Source organism: Astyanax mexicanus, chromosome 12 (genome assembly GCF_023375975.1).
Source record: "Astyanax mexicanus isolate ESR-SI-001 chromosome 12, AstMex3_surface, whole genome shotgun sequence".
In the NCBI taxonomy this organism is placed as follows: Eukaryota; Metazoa; Chordata; class Actinopteri; order Characiformes; family Acestrorhamphidae; genus Astyanax; species Astyanax mexicanus.
Window position 1 is genome coordinate 45828095 of NC_064419.1, and position 22512 is coordinate 45850606.

The 22512-nt window shown below is 38.2% G+C and overlaps 1 protein-coding gene across 1 annotated transcript in view; it reads right to left on the reverse strand.

Annotated features, from left to right (window-relative positions):
* Positions 1–22512, reverse strand: part of agbl4 (AGBL carboxypeptidase 4) — a 678742-nt gene that overhangs the window by 264897 nt on the left and 391333 nt on the right. The window contains exon 5 of the mRNA XM_049486062.1: positions 22104–22320. Within this exon, the coding sequence (XP_049342019.1) occupies positions 22104–22320 (217 nt within the window). The remainder of the gene's footprint in view (positions 1–22103; positions 22321–22512) is intronic.

Sequence of the window (22512 nt, forward strand, 5' to 3'; positions counted from 1 at the left end):
TAAGTAAAAAATAATAATTCTGATTAAAATATGCTGAAAATGCTAGACTAAAAGGGGAGTTCCCTCTTAAATCTAAAGTTAAAATGCACAAATGTTACTATATGCAATGAAAAAGAAGGACATGGCAGATGTTCAACCTAACTCACAAGATAACAACTCACAACCTATTTGCAACCTGTGATCAGAGGTAACACTTAATGATCAAGAGATAGATAGATAGATAGATAGATAGATAGATAGATAGATAGATAGATAGATAGATAGATAGATAGATAGATAGATAGATAGATAGATAGATAGATAGATAGATAGATAGATAGATAGATAGATAGATAGATAGATAGATAGATAGATAGATAGATAGATAGATAGATAGATAGATACTTTATTGGTCCCCGAGGGGAAATTCTTGAAATGCACATAATGCTATTAGGACTTGGTGATATTGAACAGAAAACTCAATCATTTTCAAATAAATAAGCAATTCTTAATTAAGATTATGATTTTTGTTTCACACATATTTTTTTTTTCATTTGTAAAAACAGACATGCAGCTTTTATATTAAACACAGTGCAAACATAAGCTTACTGTATTTTAGTTAAGGATAAGGAAAAGTGTAAAATATGTAAATTACTGCCACATAAAATTTCTTTACTGCTTTCTGACAAAAAAACTCTATTCAGATTCACTTTTTCTGCTTCTATATGTAACAATCTATAATAGTAATTTGATTAGTTAAATTAAATAAGTTAAATTAATTTAATTAATTTACTTAATCTCCCAGCCCTAACTGCAAAAGTTCGGAATATCAATATTTGCTGCAATAACCCTGGTTTTTAAGTTTTTTAAGTTTTTTAAGTTTTTAAGTTTTTTTTGACAGTTTTCATGCACCTCTGCATGTTCTCCTCCACCAGTCTTACACACTGCTTTTGGATAACTTTATTTTAGGTTTTCAAATTGGAAAAAATAAAGAAATTTATCATTTTTAAGTGCTCTCATTTCTTTTTTCCAGAGCTGTCTGGAGTTCTCTTGAGTCTCTCGACGGATCATCTTCATACTAGGCTACATACGTCTGCTATGTTCTTGCTGGAGTGTTGGGGGGAGGTGACGTGTGCAGGTGTGATGGATCACAGTATAAACCAATAGGGAGTCAGAATGGTATATGTTTATACTTCTCTACATCCAATCACAATCAGATTCACTCTATCTGGATGGAGAGATATCCGATGACTAAGTGGCACTGGAGCCATTCTTGGTGATAGGCTCCTGTCAATAACCCGGCCCATCTGGGGCCTTCTGAATAGCAAGCAGGCCGCAAAGCACAACCAAAATATTGGAATAGAGCTAAGCCCTCAAGGTGTGAGCCATTTCAATTTCAGAAAATAAATATTATCTCTGACTCCGCAAATCCACCATGTTTCAACGTGCATCACAATGAGGAGCATCACCATCATTATCATCTCACTGTTTTGAGAGGGGGCAGGGTAATAATGGTGTGGGCTATGAGACGGCACGAGTGAGACAAAGAACCCTATAGTACACCCTGCGCAAGCTGTGTTGCAATGCTCATTGCTATCTTACACCCTGCCAACTGTCTATTTTCACACCTTGCTCCTGCTCCATTAAAATAGCATCAGTTTAGGAATAAATCTACACTGATAGGCATGGTGGACTGGAAGTAAGATGTGTTCAAATGCACCACTGGCTGATTAAAACCCTGACAACAGTCAACAGTCAGCCGCCCAATTCTATCTTATCAATGCAGTGTCCAACACCCCTAGTGCACAAATCCAGCTTTTATATCAACAATAAACAGAATAAAGAATAAAATATCGTTGTTGTTCTCTTAAATGAGCTGCTGGCGTACCTTCACAGGTCAGTTTCCTCTGCTGAGACGTTAAAAAAGCGCTGCACTGTTAAGATATGAACGCGCCAAAGTCAGAGCTCATCCGGCTCTTAAGGGGAATGACAACTGGCAAACTGATTGGTTTATTTCACGTTACGCCCAAATTAAACACACCCATTAATAATTAAATACACTTTTTGTGTATTTCGAGCTGTGCAAGGTGTACTTTTTGTGCCCTAACGATACCAAAGACACATCGACACACCCAAAATCAAACAGCGTGATGCACAATTGACTGGTGCGCTAAAGTAGATCACTAAAATAGGGTCCATAGACTTATAAAAACACAAGAATAATTGAACACCTGGTAAAAGGATTTCCACAAAGCACACATGACCTATTGGTCTTCATTGTTCTTATGAAGTCTAGACCTTTCCCTTTCTCTCTTTCTTTCTCTTTCTTTATGACTCTCTCTTGCTCTCAGCGTCAGAGCTCATCCGGCTCTTAAAGATAGATAGATAGATAGATAGATAGATAGATAGATAGATAGATAGATAGATAGATAGATAGATAGATAGATAGATAGATAGATAGATAGATAGATAGATAGATAGATAGATAGATAGATAGATAGATAGATAGATAGATAGATAGATAGATAGATAGATAGATAGATAGATAGATACTTTATTTATCCCGAAGGAAATTTAGGAAAATAAAGGGAATGACAAGTGGCACACTGATTGGTTTATTTCACGTTACGCCCAAAATTAAACACTCCTATGATTAATTAAGATAATTAGTAAATGCCTTTTGTGCATTTCCAGAAGCACAAGGCTTATTTCTTGTGCACTAATGATACCAAAGATGCACCAACATGTCCTAAATCAAACACGTGATGCACAATTGACTGGTGCACTAAAATAGATCCCTAAAATAGGGTCCATAGACTTATAGAACACAGGGATAATTGAATACCTGGTTAAAGGATTGCCACTAAGCACTCATGACCTTTTGGTCTTCATTGTTTTTATGAAGTCTAGACGTTTCTCCTTCTTTCTCTCTCTTTCTCTTTCTTTTACGACTCTCTCTTTTCTCTAGTTCACCTTTTCCACCCAGCACGTCTCTCTCTCTCCCAGCTTCATCCGTTCTCCATTCCATCTCCCGCTCATTAGGGCTCTCCATATCGGCCGGATGATGGCTCTGCTGCTGATACAGCCGTCTCTGCGTGCAATAAAGCACCTGGATGATGTCCTGAAGGGCCCATTGGTCTCGATAAAAGGCCGGCCGAGGAGAGCGGGGTCAGATCAAACTATTTATCGCCCACCTAATGCCGAATAAGAGTCCGGCAGTCAAACTCGGGTCACGGGCTTTACTCACAGTCCAATCTGGAGGCAGATCCGTTAGGAGATGCACCGTCACTTGGTGAGGTGCTAATGGAAAAGGCTGGTTGTGTGTGATGCCCAGAGAGCAGGCTGATAACAGTAGGAGACTAACACACAGAGAAAAGCACAGTGTCGGACCAGGCCAAGCGTTCAAACAGCGGTTTTCTGTCGAAGACAACAGAATTACATCACACAGGTACATCTTCAACAGCTTCTACAACAGCTTAAAACACTAATACAGCAAGGCAGTGATGAAATACTACAAAAAGGGGGATAGAGGCTTTCTAATAATGCTTTAATGTATTTTAAAAGTAAAAGCATCTTCTGCTTAAACCCTTAACAGGCAGGCATGTTTGTCAATTTTCTGACTGATATTTTATGCCTATATCTCAAGTGTTTTATATATATTTATTTGAAAAGAAAAGTTACTGGCAATCCTAAATGTAATTATAATAGAAAATATGACAATAATTTGAAGTAAATCTGCAACTGTCAAATAAGTATAAATATAAAAATCATACTGGCACTTTCCTGAATATAAATCAAACATTTTACACCATTGAAATGTTGTTTTTTAATGGTTGTCTAGATTTTAGCTCTATTTACAAACTTAAGCATTTAGGGTTGATTCTTCTTATTGATCTGAAAAGATTACATGAAGTAGATAGAGAGAAAAAGCAGCTTCTCCAAATGTCCTGTAGGAGAGTCTCTAAAGCTCCAAAGATTTTTTTTTCCAGAGTGTAAATGAACTATGAACTATTTTACTGCAGAGAAAACATTTTTTTTTTTATCACCTTCATATGTGGCCCATTTTAGGTGCCAATGCCTATTACGGGGTTAAACAAATAAGCCTAAAAATTAAGCCTAAAACAATATAAAGTAGCAACTTTAAGCAAATAGGGTGATTTAATGCACTTTAAAAGTGTTAAAGTGTTGCTAATGTGCTATTAAGTAGGTCCATGTGTATTCCTAGGCTGTTGCTTAGCTGTTTCTACGGTAGGTGTTGCTATGGTATAGCAGTTGGTTGGTAAGGTTGCTATGCTTGCTATGTGGTTGCTAAGGAAAGGGTTGGTTGCTAGGAGGCTGCCGTGGTGTACCAAATGCTTACTGTGGTGGGAATGGGCGGAACAAGGCATGGTAAAACAACAAATAGATGAGTGTGGGTTAGTGTAGCTGAAAAATGTGATTTAACATGATTTACTGCCTAAGTTTCTTCAGCTTAGAATTGCAGAATGTTACATTCAAATACAAATACAGTTGCTGCAAGCTTATTTAGGTATGCATAGCTAAGGTTTTAAGATTCTTTGTGGCTGCTATGGTAACGAATTGGTTGCTAAGGTGTTCCTACACTGCTAAGCAGTTCCTACATTACTGCTATGGGGTTGCAAGGTTATTGCTAAACTGTTGCTAATGGCGGAGCATAGCAGTTGGTAAGCTGGTAAGGTGTTGATACAGAGTCGCTATGGAAACGGTTTGTTGCTAAGGTGCTGCTAGATGGCTGCTGTGGTGTACCAGGTTATTACTGAGTGTTTCCAGGAAATAGACAAATACAGTATGGTCTACATGCAGTTTGATCGGACAATATTAATTCCTAAATTTCCTTTGAAATAAATAAAGTTTCTATACATGTAAATTAAGACTGAGGTTTTGAACAGTAATGAACATTAATGAGTAATAAAGGCTAAAAAACATATATTTTTTTATTTTATGGATGTTCTGAGAGATCAAAAACTGTCACAATTAGCTTTTCCTTTGTTAGTACGATGAATAACTAACTGTAGATGACAAATGATGCTCTTTTCTTAAAGCTAAGCAGAACTTTTTAGTTTTCTGAACTTAAATGCACTGTTTTAAGCACTAAAATCCTGTTTTTGGGCCACTGTGCTTCATAGACAACAATGGAAATGACAGATTCATTTTCTCAGAGTTCAGCATTAGGTTATGAGGAGACAGAGATGTTGATCAGCAGAGACCCTGAACAGATAAAGCTGTCTAAAGCTGTCTGGAATCCATTTGCAATTTCACATTTAACCATTTAAATTGGCATGAGGTCTGGATTCGGTTGTAGAAAATCTCAAAATCCCCCAGCCTCCACTTATCCGTCCACGAGGCACGACCAGACCATCCTCATCTCCTCCGTTTCTGCATGTCTCTCGCTCGCCCTGCCTATCTCTCTCACTCCAGTCTGACTTTGACCTTCTCTCTTCACGCAAGGCAGAGCTGCTATTGATTAAATCTTGGCACACGGTGTACAAACACAAAGATAAGCCCGGACATAGAGAGAGAGGGAGAGAGAGAGAGAGAGAGAGAGAGAGAGAGAGACTAGTAGGCCATTTGTGGAGCCTTGCATCCTTTATATCCCCACTAACAGGCTGCAGGACAAGGACCCCCACAGTGCTGCTGCCTGCAGGGGCTACAATGGCCATTATAGCAGCTCAAAAAATATAACCCCTACAATATCGGCTCCAGTTTTCAGAGAACAGCCCCCCTTCCCTAGTTCTTGCCCCAGCTCACAGCCTCTGCTGCCATTTTTCAGCTCGGGGTTTGGGGGATGCTTCACACTGTGAGGTATGAGCGAGTGGAAGTGGTGGTGGGGTTCTCTCTCTCTTTATCTCTCTCTCTCTCTCCCTTTCTCTCTTTTACAGACACAAAGAGACAATTATTCCAGTATTGTCTCCACCACCACCACCACACCGGGGCAAGAACCCTGCCCGGGTGTGAGTACCACTAACAGGGTCATTAGTAACTCCAGGACTTCATTCACTTCAGGAGTATTCAAGAGCATATAATGATAATTAATGGGCGAATCCTGTTCTGTGTGTTAGTTGGTCTTTCTTTATTAAACAGGAGGTTTTGAATTAGAAGTGGGCAATGAGGTGATTTTATTATTTTTTTTGTGTTAAATTAGTATTTCAATAAACAAACATGCTTACATCATAAAAAAAATTACATATACAGGTCACACCTGACTATAAAAAAATTCTGATTCATCTGATCATCACTTTAAATGAGTTTTAGGAAGGTAATGTGATTAATGTGTAATTGTAACATACTGGACATTAATATCATCATACTACAGTAAAAACAATCACCCTTTTCATAGAATTTATTTGTAAGCTTAATCTAAACGTATAACTAATGATATGTACAGTTGTAGCCAGACGTCGCTGGTCACCAGCATTACCTCCCACCCACTGCACTGTTCACAGTGGGTGGTAATGCCTTCCACAATGTATTCCTGGTACATATGATTGAATGAAGTTTAACTTCTATAGCGCCTTTCTAGAAACCCAAGGACGCTTTACAATTTCCATGTTGTTTTTGTTTTTTTATTACACACAAGCACATTACATCCACACACCGGTGAGAAGCGGCAGCCAATAGCGCACAGCATACTCTCAACCGGAAACGACCGTCCACCTGGAGGACTGCATCGAGCACTACAGGATTTACCCAGGACAGACTGCCAATCCATATCTGGGCACAATCATACACATTTACACCCACACTTACACACACACAACTTACATACATGCCACACATTTTTTACACATTTAGAGTATTAAATTTTTCGGGGCAATTTAGAGTATCCAATTTACCTGATCTCCATTGTTTTTCGGACTGTGGGAGGAAACCGGAGTCCCCGGAGGAAACCCACGTCGACACAGGGAGAACATGGAAACTCCACCCAGACAGGGACTTGAACCCAAGACACCCAGCGCTGGGAGGTGAACGTGCTAACCACTAAGCCACCGTGCTGCCATATGTGACATTAAAGATCAAGAGATGTTAAATTCCTGCTGCAAAACTTCAGAAATGAAAATGATCCATCCATCTGAAAACCAATATCAGACTCCCATTGAACTCTGGCATTGCCATGAGCACATTGGCCAGTGTTCAACCTCATTTACCAGATAACACCTCAGAACTTAACCCACAAGTGTGGGTTTTCCCATTGTTCAACACAAAGAAAAGCTCCTGATTGGCTGATTTCTACACTGCCCACACCTCACTAATCCCTGCCTCCGCCCACTCATCATCGATATTGAGGGTATACTGTATGTAGTGTTTAATATTTTACCTGTAAGCTAAACTTTTTTTTTTTTAGTCAAACTTTTTCATATCAATCGTTTGATATGAAGAAATCTGGCTCAGTTTCCCAGAGTGATTTTTTGTGTTCTCAGCTTTTTCTCCAGTTGAAACATGAGAGTAAAATGACGGCAGCAGATAGCAGCTCAGGGACGCTTCCCGTAGGTGGCTATCAAGTTTGCACTAATCACACACACACACACACATTTATACACACACATATATATGGGCACACATGCTGTTATTCTTCCCTTCCTCTGAGCCTCTGTGAAGGCTGCTCCATCTTACTGCTGACTTAATGCACAGTGCATGGCCACTGGTGACAGAAGGAGGGGGATAAAAATGCTTGTGTTGAAAGTGCTGACTCTGCACTTCTGCCTGACTACGGCCATAAAACACCACTCCATCAACACGGCGTACAGAACAACAGCACTGTGTGTGTGTGTGTGAGAGTGTGTGTGTGTGTGTGTGTGAGCCAACGTGGGTGGTTATATATGTGATTGTGTAAGGGTGGGTGGGCTACATATATCCATACACACACATTCTGTACACACACACACACACAGCAGAGATGGGCACTTGATAGAGTTAAGATGATATAAGAAATACTGTAAGCTCAGACACACTTTACATTCAGTGTTTTTTTTTTCATTATTTAAAAAGAAAAAATCAATACAAAACTATGAAAAAAATATACACAACATTTAATTTATTTAGCAAACAACAAAGTGTTAAAGAGCTGCTGCAGCTCAGCCAATCAGCTCTCCCTCCTGCCCAATCTCTAAACCCATACATCACACAGTGCCCCTCCCATCACCCAACTACCCCCCCCCTCCCATTTTTATCCTTTTTTAAATTTGAGCTGAGGGTGGAGTCAGCTAAAATCAGTTAGCTAAGAGGGATTAGTGCCCCTTTAAACAAGTCAGCTTTATGAGGTAGAGTCACCTGGAATTCAGGCTTTCAGTTAACAGCTGTGCTGAACTCGTCAAGAGTTAATTACTTGAATTTCTTGCCTCTTAAAGTGTTTGAGAGCATCAGTTAAAGTAAAGTAGTGAAGAGGTAGAGTTACAGGTATACAGTGAATAGTGAATATTTGAGTAATGTTTTAATCCAGATTATGAGCAGCAAGAAATAAAGAAAAAATGAAAAAGAAAAAATTAAGGTTGGTCAATCTGTGAAGAAGAAAATATCCTCATGTGCAATTACAGCAAAGACCATCAAGAACATTAAAATGATGAAACTGGCACTCATCTGGACCACTACAGGAAGGATAAGAGAGCAAGAGTTTCCTCTGTTGTTCAGGATGAGTTCACCTTAGCAAGTTTACAGCTCCCCATATATATATATATATATATATTGTTTCATTGTATACTACACCTACTATATATGGTTTGTGTGTGTTATTTTGACTAAATACTTAAGACTTGGACTTCTTGTACTTTGTGACAAAACCACACACACACACACACACACACACACTCAGATCAATGTTAGAATGCTGCGTCAGTCGTGTAACTCTAGGAATGTATTCCAATATTTGCAGTGGAGCAGGGGGCACAAGACTGGAGAGAGAGAGAGAGAGAGAGAGAGAGAGAGAGAGAGAGAGAGAGAGAGAGAGAGAGAGAGAGAGAGAGAGAGAAAGAGAGAGAGTGTGTCACAGTGTGGAAATCCAAAGACTATAGCCTCTAGCAGAGCAGTAGCATCTATAACAAGAGAAAAAACACACAGAAAGGGAATGAGAGAGAGACAGAGAAAGAAAGAGAGAGAGAGAGAGATGGGGGAGTGGGGGGAGAGACAGAGTCACACAGAAAGAAATAGGATTCTTTTGATGATGGCATCACTTTTCCTTTCTAGTCACAGATTTATACAACCTCTCCAATCCTCTCTTCATCTCTGTCCCAACACACACACACACACACACTCACACTCACACACACACACACATACACATACACATACACACACACACACACACTCCTCTATTCTCCACTAGTATAAGAACAGAGAGTCGGGGGTGTCAGTAAACAGAACCTCACTCTCTCCTGTCTCTCCTCGTCGTCCTCCTCCTCCTCCTCCTCCTCTTCAGTGCTGTTCAGGCCACACTGATTGATCATATGATTGATAAAATTGGCAGGAATTGATATATTGATATTGATTAATCAGTGTAACTTGTAAGCTACAGTTAAACCCTGGTCACTGTACTGATCAATTCATTAACCTGTCAGCTATACTACCAAATATTTGTCGCACCATAAGGCGCACCATATTATAAGGTTCACTATCAATAAACGTCTATTTTCTGGTTTATATTCATACATAAGGTGCACCAGATTATAAGGCGTATTATTCAACACTAGCAAGGAACAGGGGTGTCACCATGTTTCTCTTCTAATACAGCAGCTAAGCTAAGTGAACAAACCTGTAATTCTTAAAACAAAAAGTGCTACAAAGATTTCTCTCCTGAAAACTGAGTTATTTGGGTTTATTTTGTCTTAGTGCAGTTAGCAGGTAATGTTAATGCTGCTCCAGCACTGCTAGCCGGGATCAGCAGCAGGCTATAGGCTTAGCACAGTTAGTGGCTAATGCTATTAGTGCTCCAGTCTCGGTGCTGGAGAAACTTCACTGAAACTCCTGTATAACTCTGTACTTCAGCAGAGTGGCTTTACTGTGCAATAATACATGACTGGTAGAATTCATACATAAGGTGCACCGGATTAAAAGGCGCACTGACGATTTTGTGATAAATTAAAGGATTTTAAGTTCACCATATAGTGAGAAAAATACTCTATGATTTCTCAAATTAAGCTTTTATATAAGTGCGTAACACATTATAAAGCCTTATAACGAGTCATAGCTGACTTTAAGTGAAGTGAAATTTCATATGCTTTTTAAAAATATACCAGTGTTTTGCACTTATTTAAAAAGCTTAATTTGAGAAATCATAGCAGCATATTATGATGCATTATACCAAAATATACCAAATCTGTGTTATAGTGCATTACAAAACTACATTGTACAATGTTCTTATGAACAGGTATTATAAGGCATTATAAGCCCTTTCTTTTTAAACCCTTACACTTATAGTTTATAATGTGTTATGAATGTCTTATGAGCTATTATACAGGCTTATTACAGTCATTGTACGGTATTATACATGTCATATAATGCATTATAAATGCATTTATTATACATTATGAATACAGGGTTCATAGGAAGTGTTACCAAGTATATTAATGAAAGTTATTATAAAGTGTTACCATAACTTCTCTAGCTTATATAACCAATCCAGCTATTCCTAATTTGTAATCACTAGCTTCACTAGCTGTGTAGGTCTCCACCCATCACAGGATGCTCCTGAACTGGAAGGGTGAAAGCTGGCACGTGTTTTTACTGCAGAGTATAAAGTGTCATCGCTTCTCAAAAACTGGGCAGCTCATCGTGCCAGCAGGAGAACTCTCACTGGCTTACTGCCAGCGTTACATCAGATAACAGATGCCCACCTTGACTAGCATCGCAGTGACTGACGGAGAGAGAGAGAGAAAGAAAGAAGGCCATTCTACCCACCCAGAGAGGGTGAAGGCAGGTACGACCTCATGGACTTCTAGCAACAGATGGCCATTGGCTGTGGCATCATCAAGGATCATGCGGTCTTCTGATGATGGAGCAAATGCTTCAATGGTTGCTCCATATTATTGTTGGACCATATTATGTCCTTGTATCTCTTTGACCAGTATTGTGTATGTTTTTATTAGTTTAGATGGTCTACAAACATTCATAACCTGACCAAGCAATATAATAAGCAAGACCAAGCTTAACTAGGTTGGTCACCCAGCATGACCAAGATGACCAATCTAGTTGACCAACGGGACGTTGGTTGACCACCATGACCATGCTAATTGACCAAATTGACCAGCATGTTCAAGATCAGCATGACTAAGCATGACCTAGTTGGTTGACCAGCATCACTATTATGACCAAGCTGGTTTATGACCATAACCAACACGACCAAGCTGGCTGACCAGCATAACCAACATGATCAATATGATTGACTATTATGGCCAAACTGGTTGACTTTTATGACCAAGCTGGTTGACCAGCATAACCAACACAACCAAGCAGTTTGATTACAACATGACCATGCTGATTTACCAGCAAAACAAACATGCCCAAGCTGGTTGACCAGCATGACCAACACACACAAGTTTGTTAACCACCATGACCATGCTTATTGACCAATTTGACCAGCAAGTTCAAGATCAGTAAGACTAAGCATGACCCAGCTGGTTGACCAGCATAACCAACATGAACGAGCTGGAGCTGTCAGACTAGCTTTTCAACCATGATGACCATCAAAAAGACCAGCTTAGACACTCTGAAACTGGCTGCCGGCAGAATCTAGGGTTGAGCTGGATTTTTCAGCAGGGACAGCGAGCAGCAGAACTGGATAGAGTGGATTTGTGGCTGCTGGTGGACAGAAAAACAGGGTCTACAAGGAACAATTCATAGATTACAGAAAGAGATGGATGGTGGAAAGAGCGAGACAGAGCCACTGAGTCAGTGTGAGAGATCAGTGGAGATATATTGAGACAGTAGGAGAGATAGAGGATGGGGGGGATGGCGCGGGAGGGCCGATATGCACTTCAAGCATTGATCCCTATAGTGCAATTATAACAGGCCTCTTCCCCTTACTGCTACTGCTCTGATCCTGCTCTCTGCTCTGGGCTGTGAGAGAAAGATCCAGCATCTCAATCACATCTTCAGGAGAGAGAGAGAGAGCTGAAGGGGTAACAGACCCTCAGGCTAGATTCTGTCTTTCTGTCTCTATCTGTCTGTTGGTCAGATATATATATGAGTCTCATTACAACACTGCTCTCTGGATTGGTATAAATATCAGCCTGTATCTCTGTCTGTCTCAATAAATACATATCCACACACAGCGCTAACCACTGACAGAGCCAGACCAGTGCTAATAGCATCACTGCTGCTGCCTGAAAACCTTTTAAAGGTAAGGCAAACGTTACTGTCAGTTTGTTGTTGGCAATTAAAGACAGTTTAAAATATATATATATATACAGCTCTGAAAAAATAATATACCACTTTAAAACAATGAGTTCATTTGATTTTACCAAATTGAAATCCTCTGGAATATAATCAAGAGGAAGATGGATGATCACAAGCCAACAAACCACCAAACTGAACTGCTTGAATTTTTGCACCAGGAGTAAAGCAGCATAAAGTTATCCAAAAGCAGTGTGTAAGACTGGTGGAGGAGAACATGATGCCAAGATGCATGAAACAAACTGTGATTACAAACCAGGGTTATTCCACCAAATATTGATTTCCGAACTCTTACAACTTTATGAATATGAACCTGAAAGCTCTGCATCTTTTTTGCTATTTCAGCCATTTCTCATTTTCTGCAAATAAATGCTTTAAATGACAATATTTTAATTTGGAATTTGGGAGAAATGTTGTCCGTAGTTCATAGAATAAAACAACAATGTTTGGTTCACATAAACTTCACAAAACCCTTTCATTTTCTGAATTAGTTTCTCTGATGCTATCTGATATGTCTTTCGCTATTTATATGTATATGTTTGAGCTCTGACTTAGCGGATTGCTATTTCAAAAGTGCAGCGCTTTTGTGCTTCTTAGCAAAGGAACAGCAATGTTAGTTTATCCTTTATTTTGTTTATTGTTGATGTTGAAGTTGGGTTCTCTGCACTGCTGAGCATCCGTGAGCATAACAAGCAGTGAGAGCACCAGCGTTGTCATGATAGCAATGAACGTCTAAGTGTTGAATGCAGTCTAGGTTCTAATCAGTCTTTGGACCACCTGTGTTTTTTGTTGACAAGATAGAAATACACTAGACATTTACCTGAACACACCTCACTACCAGATCACCACGCCCATCAGCGTAGATTTAGTCGTAAACTCTATATATCGCTATTTAAATGGTGCAGGTGCAAGGCATGAAAATAGGCTGTTGGCAGGGTGTAAGATAGTTATGTGCATTGTGATGTGCCCTATATCTTACATGATTAATATTATAGAACGTTTATACATTTATGTTCACTCTCTTTCAGGACAGATATCAAAACTAACCCAGCTGTTGTTAAGATGTTTTAAGCACAGGTGTAAGCTCACCGTAAAAACAAAAAAAAAAAACAAAGCACTATTCTCCATCTGCACTTGGCTCAGAAGCCGGGTCTGCACATCACTTTCAAGGTGATATGTGAGACTACACTGCTAAATTACTCAGAGCCTTAAATGCATGCAAGCTTTCTGCAAAACGCATTTCAGTATGATTTCATTTGGATGTTTAAATTGCCCATATGCTTCACGCTAAGAAATGATAAATTGTTTCTGTGCTGCACGCTGCATAACAACACGCTCTTCAGGTCAGGAGCTAACAGCTAAATCTGCAAACATACAGACAAGCTGCAGACTCAGAAAACAAGTTCTAGACAAAATTAAACATTAAGTTCATTAAATGATGTCACATGACTGCTGAAGCTGCTGTCTGCCCCGTTGTATTATAAAGGAAATTTGATACCAAAGGCACAAATCTGTTTATGAAATCAGCAACTTGAAATTAGCCAAACTGCATTTAATAGCAGAAATCCAGTATTCTGTATTTTGAGGTAACTGCTATACAGCACTTTAATGCAGCTATCATCCAGCATTGTAAAGTTCTCATTCCATTGTTTTTTTCATTCATTTTAAAATGTCTAGTTGTGTCTCTAGCATGAATTAATGCCATGTGAGCTGTTTTTTGTGAAAAAAGTGCTTCAGTGATCCAATATAATGCTGTTTTAGACTGGTGAAGGTGTGGATTGTGGAGAAGAATGATAGGATTTTGGCTCTTGCTCAAATATTTATACATGCAAAATATAGCCTCTGATTGGCTAATGTTTTAAAATAAAGACATTTTTACACTAACAACAGTCTTTGCAATGTCATATGTTACTTTACAACATGTATAATAATACCCTGCTCGGTGCAGTTCAACCACTGACCTAGTCTTAAGAGTCTCTGTAAAACGCCAAATCCACCGGGGATCCTATTTAAACCTATAGTCACACACAGAGGTAGGCAGTCCAGGTCCAGAGAGTAAAAATACACCCCAGGGTTTTGTTGGATTTTTACTTTTAACTGTTTTAAACAGACACCTACCTATCTTAATTAAACTTCTCTGGTGGTGCTCCATTGACAAATTCTAACCATTTCTTCCTTAGCTCTGAATTACTAAATAAAGCATATACTACTGATGTGTTATTCGCACAAATAACACAGGAACGAACTGCCATGCTGTTCCTAGAACTGTTTGCTTTGCCTGTGGGCGGTCGTGAGCTGACGTGGGCGTGGCCATGAATACTAATTCACGGGTTGACGTAGACAGGGTGCTTTTCCTGATCGACTCGTTTTTCTGAACATTTTCTTTTACTAGCTGCTGCAGACAATGGAGGTTGAGGAAGATAGATATGCATACACAACTCAGAGATACCTATTGTATTTCACAAAGAAAAAAGAAGAAAAAGTGCATTTTAGCTGTTTTTTAGGTGTTTTCAATCAATCGGATGACAATCGGGTGTGAGTATGCAGTGCCTGTTTTATTTAAAGAACAGGGTATCTATCAAAATCTGTTTTTCGCAACACACATTTGTAGAAGTGCATCATGGCACCAAAAAAGAAAGAGTTGCAGATGTTCATCGGGCTGAAAAAGGTTACAAAAGCATCTTTAAAGAGTTTGGACTCCATTGATCCACAGTCAGACAGATTACACTGTACAAATGGAAGAAATTCAAGACCATAGTTACCCTCCCTAGGAGTGGTCGACCAACAAAGATCACTCCAAGAGAAATGCATGTAATAGTCGGTGAGGTCCCCAGGGTAACTTCTAAGCAACTGAAGGCCTCTCTCCCATTGGCTAATGCCAATGTTCACGAGTCCACCATCAGGAGAACACTGAACAACAATGGTGTACATGAAAGGGTTGCAAAGAAACCTAAAGTGAAGGTCATGCGGCAAGACAATGACCCTAAGAAGCACTGTGCAGGACTGATGTACAGTTTCTGGAAACACAAAGGTAGAAAATCACATCAGATACTGAAAGCAAAGGTTCTCATACTTTTACCACTCAGAAATATGTAATATTGGAAAATGTTCCTTATTAAATAAATGATGCATGAATAAAGTACAATACTTTTTGTTTCTTTTGTGTAATTAAGTTATCTTTATCTACTTTAAGGACTTTTAGGTCATATTTATGCAGAAATATAGACAATTCTAAAGGGTTCACAAACTTTCAAGCACCACTGTATGTATCTAATATCCAGCATTTTAAAGCAACCAGTATCCTGGGAGCACTGTTAAATACTGTACAGTATATTGGATATTGTACAGAGAATCCTGGAATCACAATATCTAGCTATATAATTGCAATATGCAATATCCTGGTATGTATATGTAGCAGGAAAGAAAGTGGGTTTTAATGAAAGAAAAAATTAAAAAGTGTGTGTGTGTGTGTGTGTGCGCATGCCCATGCAGAAACTAGCCACATGTGGCCTCTGTTTAACTGCATCACGTCTTTGTCTCGCACCACTGGAGGGACAGAGTGTTTTACTACTGCAGATATGGCTGGCGGACCCTCGCATCCCTCTATTTCCTCCTCTCTCTCTCTCATTATGAGCGGGTTGTGCTGCCACAGACCCAAGAACACAGGACATAAAAAGACAAATAAGGCTATAAAACTCTCCTATGCCCATGCATACTAATACCACCCTACCCTCCACCCGGCGCGCTCACCCTTACTTTAAATCTGACCTGCCGCAGTGCTGTTTAAAGGACGCTTCCGCATGCACAGCGATGCATTAAAAACACTGAGGGCTGATGCAGCCACACTTCATAGTATATTACTTTATATAAAACCAAAAAAAAGAGCCTTTCTTTACCCAGAATGAATTTGTAGGTTACAGTTCGCTTCATTTTCAAGGTTTGCCTGCTGCTCGCTGCACCGCTCGCTGCCCATGATTGGTTAACATCTCAAAAAAATTCCTTGAATATCATTGAAAAGTGACTTTATTTCAGTAATTCAGTTCAAAATGTGAAAATCACATGAGTACAGAGTATGAATATGGATGAAAGCCCATGAAAACCCAAAAATCTGTCTCACAAAATTAGAATATTATATAAAACCAGTTGTGTAGTGTGCCAAGTCCTGCTGGAAAATGAAATCCAATTGTAAAAAACACTGTAAAATTGTATCGGAAAAAAATGCATAGATTTTAGATTTGATAATATAACACAGTGGATCAACACCACCAAAATCCAAATGAAACGTAAAATTTACTAAAGGTCAGTGATGGATTGGAGAGACATGTCATCTGCTGTTGTTGATCCACTGTGTTATATCAAGTTACAAGATAGGGATTTCATTTTCCAGCAGGATTTGGAACACTGCCCACACTGCCAAAAGAAACAATTTCGGTTTTTCATTGGTTGTAAGCCATAATCATCAACAATAAAATAAATAAACACTTAAAATAGATCACTCTGTGTTTAATACAAAAAGTTCACATTTTAAACCGAATTACTAAAATAAAGTAACCTTTCAATGATAATTGAAACATTTTTTTTTTAAATAAATGATTCAAATTTAGGCTGATTTGGGCAATATTTATATAGCAACACATACAGAAACAAACACAACATGTTGTAAAGGTTCCTATTGGAGTCCTTCAATAATCCTTATAATCCTTATAATGCAATAAATAATGTGTTAGGACCAATAAATCAACATTATAATAGTAATATGTTGGGTATATAGTGTCTGTAATTGAATAAAAGTAAATGTAAGATTTTATTTACGTGCATTTTCTATACTTTTCCATTTTTATTGTGTAACACCTTAGCCCATGTCTGTCTTCTGTTTCTCCCTCGTTTGGTCTCTTGTGCTCCTGCCCCTCTGTTTTCCTGTCAAGTGTTCCCAGCCATGTGCTTGTGTTGTTGTTTTTGTACCTGTCTCCACCATAGCTCCGCCCCAGCCCTGCCCTAGCTATTAGTGTTCTCACCTGTGTCCTGTCTGTAACCCCGCCCCCTCGTCATCCAAGCCCAGGTGTTTCTCACTCTCCTCCTGTATTTAAGCCCCTCTGTTTGAATGTTCAGGGTCGAGTCTTTTGTATCCTTTGTATCTTTTGTATCTTTTGTATCCTTGCATCCTTGCATCCTTGCATCCTTGCATCCTTGCATCCTTGCATCCTTAGTCCGTATGTATCCTTGTTGCCTGTATGTATCCTAGTCTTAGTTTCTTAGTCTGAGTTTCTTAGTTTGATTTATCCTTGCCTTGTTCTTTGTAAGTTTTTTGCGTTACCCGTGTTTTGTTTACTGTTTTATTTTATCTTGTTTGTTTAATAAATAATATATTGCACTTACGTCCATCCCTCCGTCTCCCGCATAACATATTGTTGGTAAAATGTTTTGATGACTGTGTTATGATGGCCATTTTCTGAAGATTTCTGACAGAAAGAACAGCAGTTAACATGCTTTCTTATTCAAGCACTCTCTATGGGGTCCATTTCCATGGAATCATGCAGTGTGTTTTAAAGCTCCAATCAGAACAACACTATAATCATGTCCTTATATCAAAAAACAGACTACAGTTAGATAGCTTTTAGCTGCACACAGACTGAAAGCAGTGCAGTGGGGGTTTATGGGTGGACTGTATCACTGATTTCATAAACATTCTATAATAATAACATGAGTTTATAAACATAATATGAGTTTTCGGTTATATGACAGTCAATCTTCTATAATAATAAGAATAATAATAAGAATAAGTTTTATTTACTTTATAAATGTAGCTTAAAGGGCTTTAAAGAGTGTGTTAAAAAAAAAAAACAGGGGGTGAGCAGTGTACCCACAAATACGATGATGAATCTTAAAAAATGGCAATATAAACATAAATTAATAAAAAATGAAAAAGTACGAATATATATGTTTGAAGGCCATTAAAAACCTCTGGAATGTAGGAAGAGGAAGATGAATGGTCACAAGCCTTCAAACCAAGTGAACAAAGCAGAACTGCTTAAATATATTTGCGGAGGAGTGGCATAAGGTCACCCAAAAGCAGTGTGTAAGACTGGTGGAGGACAATATAAACTGGTTTTCTTTGCATTATTTAAGGTGTGAAAGCACCGCATCGTTTATATTATTTAAAAAATTCTCATTTTCTGCAAATCCCATAACATGCTGCTATAGCACATTTGCACTCTGGACTTCATGTTGCTGAAACCTTTTTACTCTATTTTTTTTATTATTCTTTTGGGATATTTATCTATCTATTTTGTATGTTCTATTTTTTATTGTACTCTTTTTATCTATATATCTATTTTAATAACAGCTCTTTGGTTGTAAACTGGATCGTGAGAACACAATTTCGTTCCACCTTATGTACCACATGTGATGCGAATGACAATAAAATCTCCTTGAATCCTTGAAATAAGCATATGCTGTAAGCAACAAAATATTTATTTGTAATTTTTGGGGAAATTTTGTCAGTATTTTATAAAATAAAACAACACTGTTGATTTTACTCAAACATTTATCTATAAATTGTAAAATCAGATAAATTTGAAGTGGTCTCTTACGTTTGTCAGGAGCTATATACAGTATATATGAGTATATATATAGCTGAGAAAACTACCATATTTTTACAGACTATAAGGCGCAATCAATGAACGTCTATTTTCTGGTCTATCTTCATACATAAAGCGAACCGGATTATAAGGCGCATTATGGAACACTAGTAAGGAACAGGGGTGTCACCATATTTTCCTTTTAAATTAGCAGGCCTCACTGCTTGGTGGTGGTGGTTGGGGGGGGGGGGGACTAAGTTAAGTAAAGCTAAGCTAAGTAAACAAAACTGTAATTCTGAAAGTCAAGACAAACGAGCGCTGGATGTTAATCTACACAGATCTCCTGAAAGCTGTTTATTTGGGTGAGAAAGGTGCTTCTGTTTAATTACAGTAAGATTAGATTTCCAGATTTCCACTAAAGCTGGGTGCAGCAGCATTAGCATTAGCATTAGCATTAGCGGCTAACCGCTAACTCTAGCCACGTTTAGCCATGAGATTTAGGTAGCAGTTCATCCCACGTAGCTTGTTTTAGAACGGTAATCTTGCATAATACAGCTCCGATATACTCGTCTCTGAATGGTGAAAGAGCTAGCGCTTAGTGCAGTTAGCAGCTAATGCTAATGCTGCTCCAGCAGTGCTAGGCGGGGTTAGCAGGAGGCTACAGGTCAGGCTTCCAGGTGTCTCAAACCTTATGAAGACACTGACATTAAAATATAATAAATGTGCTATTTAGAAGAATCTACTGTAGTGTATAAAAAAACACTTTATACACTTTAAAATAAAGTCTTAAATATTAAATTTCACTGTATAAAATGATAAAAAAGAAAGAAAACACATTAAATGAGAAGAGATCAATCCAAACTTATGACTGTAGTGTATTTGGACTTGTTAAAAATGACCATCATGCTTGAACTGAACTGGGAAAAACTGTGATAAAACATTTTTAACACTCTTTTTTTCTAATTTTTATCTCTCATCAAGAGGTACACTACCCAAAAGTCACTTTTACAACGTTGGACTGATGCTGCTTGTGTTATCTCAGTTGTAAGCTCTTCTTTATGGAAAGAAATGCTGTATTTCCAAACCAAACTGTCCCCAATTCAAATATTTATTCTACTTTCATGGAAATAAAGCAGCGTATCTGACCTCCAGCCCACCCAGCAGTGTACACGCCGCACTAATGCAGTGGTGGGTGTATTTCCTGAGATATCCTGTCAGCAAACAGCTCAGAAAGCTGTGAAGTTTTAACCTGAGCAGGTTCAGTAAGCGGCGGCACCCATTCAAATCACATTTCATAAGAAACAGACTTCTTTTCTAAACTGATGCCGCGTTCCTTATCAATAAACGCCCTTTCATCGCCGGCCCTCGCAGCCTCGCTCTCCTTCAGCACGTGGAAAGGGGCGGGGGGAAAAATGAAAACGGGTCTTAATCTTTCAAGCATTTCTAATGAGTTTTTCTTCTACAATTATTTGATAAGAGCAGAGACAGCACTGCGGGCGCTGTGCATGATCCAGCAGCACCTGGGCCGGCGCGGGCTGAGCGCTCTGATCTCCAACATCCGCCAGAACACAGTCCCTTTGGGGAGAGGCGGTGTGGGGAGAAGAAAAGCAGATCTAGCAGCGCACTGTGCATGTATAAATATCTCAAACTCCAGGAGAGGCTACACAACACATGCCCTCCAGATCTTTCAGCTCGCTTTAGGAAATGTGTGCTGAGGAACGCAATTAAAGATGATAAAACTGAAATCAAAATCAAAATGCACAGATAACCTCAGGCAATCCCGTTTTAATATTCAGGAAAATATGATCCTTTGTTTTGTTTATGGTCCATTCTATTAAAATTGGCTATTATGTTAAACGTATATGCAAACCAATACACAAACTAACACACACACACACACACACTCACACACACACACATTTATGTACAGTGGCGTAAAAAAGTATTTGCACTCCTACAGAGTTCTTTTTTTTGATATTTTTCAGATTATCAAACAAACTTTAATATCAAACAAAACATAACCGTAACCGAGTAAATATAAAGAACAGATCATTTTATTTTACATCATTACTTAATCAAGCCATTTTACTCAATTAAATAGTTGATTTTAAGTTTAATTAAAATTTGTTGTAAATGCTCGGCTGCATAAAAATGAGGGATACCCTCAGTGTATGTAAGTGAAAATAAATGAATGAATAAATTAATAAATAAACGAAGTTCAACTTATACAGCGTCTTTCTAAAAACCCAAGGACACTTTAAAATGTACACGTAAAAATAAAGGATGATTGGTTGATTGATTGACTGATTAATTGATTCCTAGTAATCTAATAATAAGCACAAAAAAGTTGCCGATCAAGTTTTTGATTTCCGTGTCCAAAAAAAAAAAGAAGATTTTGCCTTGATTTAAGTCTTACTTCCCTCAATTTGAGATTTTAAGGTTAAATAAAGGTTCATTGATTGATTCATTGATTGATTCATTCGTATTTAAAAAAAAAAAGCACAAAAAGTTGCCGGACAAGTTTTTTATTTCTGTGTCCAAGAAAAAAAAAACGATTTTGCCTTGATTTAAGTCTATATTAAGAAATCTTACTAAGAAAAAACAGCAACCGAGTAAAAAAAAAGAGGTTATTTGGATGATTGATTGATTGATTGATTGATTGATTTACTGTATCTAAAAATAAGCACAAAAATGTTGCAAATTAAGTTTTTGATTTCTGTTTTTGATTAAAAAAAAATCAGTTTTAAGTCTTAGTCTTAAGCCTAAATTTGAGATTTTAAGATTATTTATATTAAGAAATTTTACTAAGAAAATTAGCTTACCCCACTGGCAATTTATTATTTTTTTTTTTTTTGCTTAATTTAAGCAAATATGTTTCAACAAACATATCTAGTTTTGCCAATGGATTTTTTGCATTGTAGTGGAGGGGGAGTATCTAATCTGATGGAGGTGGTATAAGATTAACAGTGGACACTATATATATATATATATATATTCATCAGTTTAGTGCATCTGAAAAGGTGTGACTTTCTCAGCTTTTCCTACATAATCACATAATTAGGACATAGATGTATGAAATGAAACACACACACACACACACACACACACACCCATTCACACACACACACTCTCTCCTCACTCACTCACCACACTGAGGCCCAGCTGCTCTCTCTTTAGGTAGTCTAGGTTTCTCTGCTCGAGGCTGCTCAGATAGTGCTGTAGTCGTGAGTAGGTGTAAGGGTAACAGTAGGCGAACTGGTAGACGTCATTCTCGCGGTCGAAACAGAAGGCGAAAGACATGACGTAGTTCCTCCGGTGGTCCGGGCAGCGATAGTAATACACATTCTTGGCTGGTAGTCTTTGCCTGAGAAGAAGACAGAAGAAATTACATGGGCAAGACTGTTTAACATCCCAACACTACAGATTACAGAGAAACTGGAATACTGTATACTATAACATTTCCACTGAAAGAAATGATTTAAAACACATCTTAAATTTCTCAACTTAAATGTAAAGAATAAATTAACAAATTGTATAATCTATACCAAGCAATGAT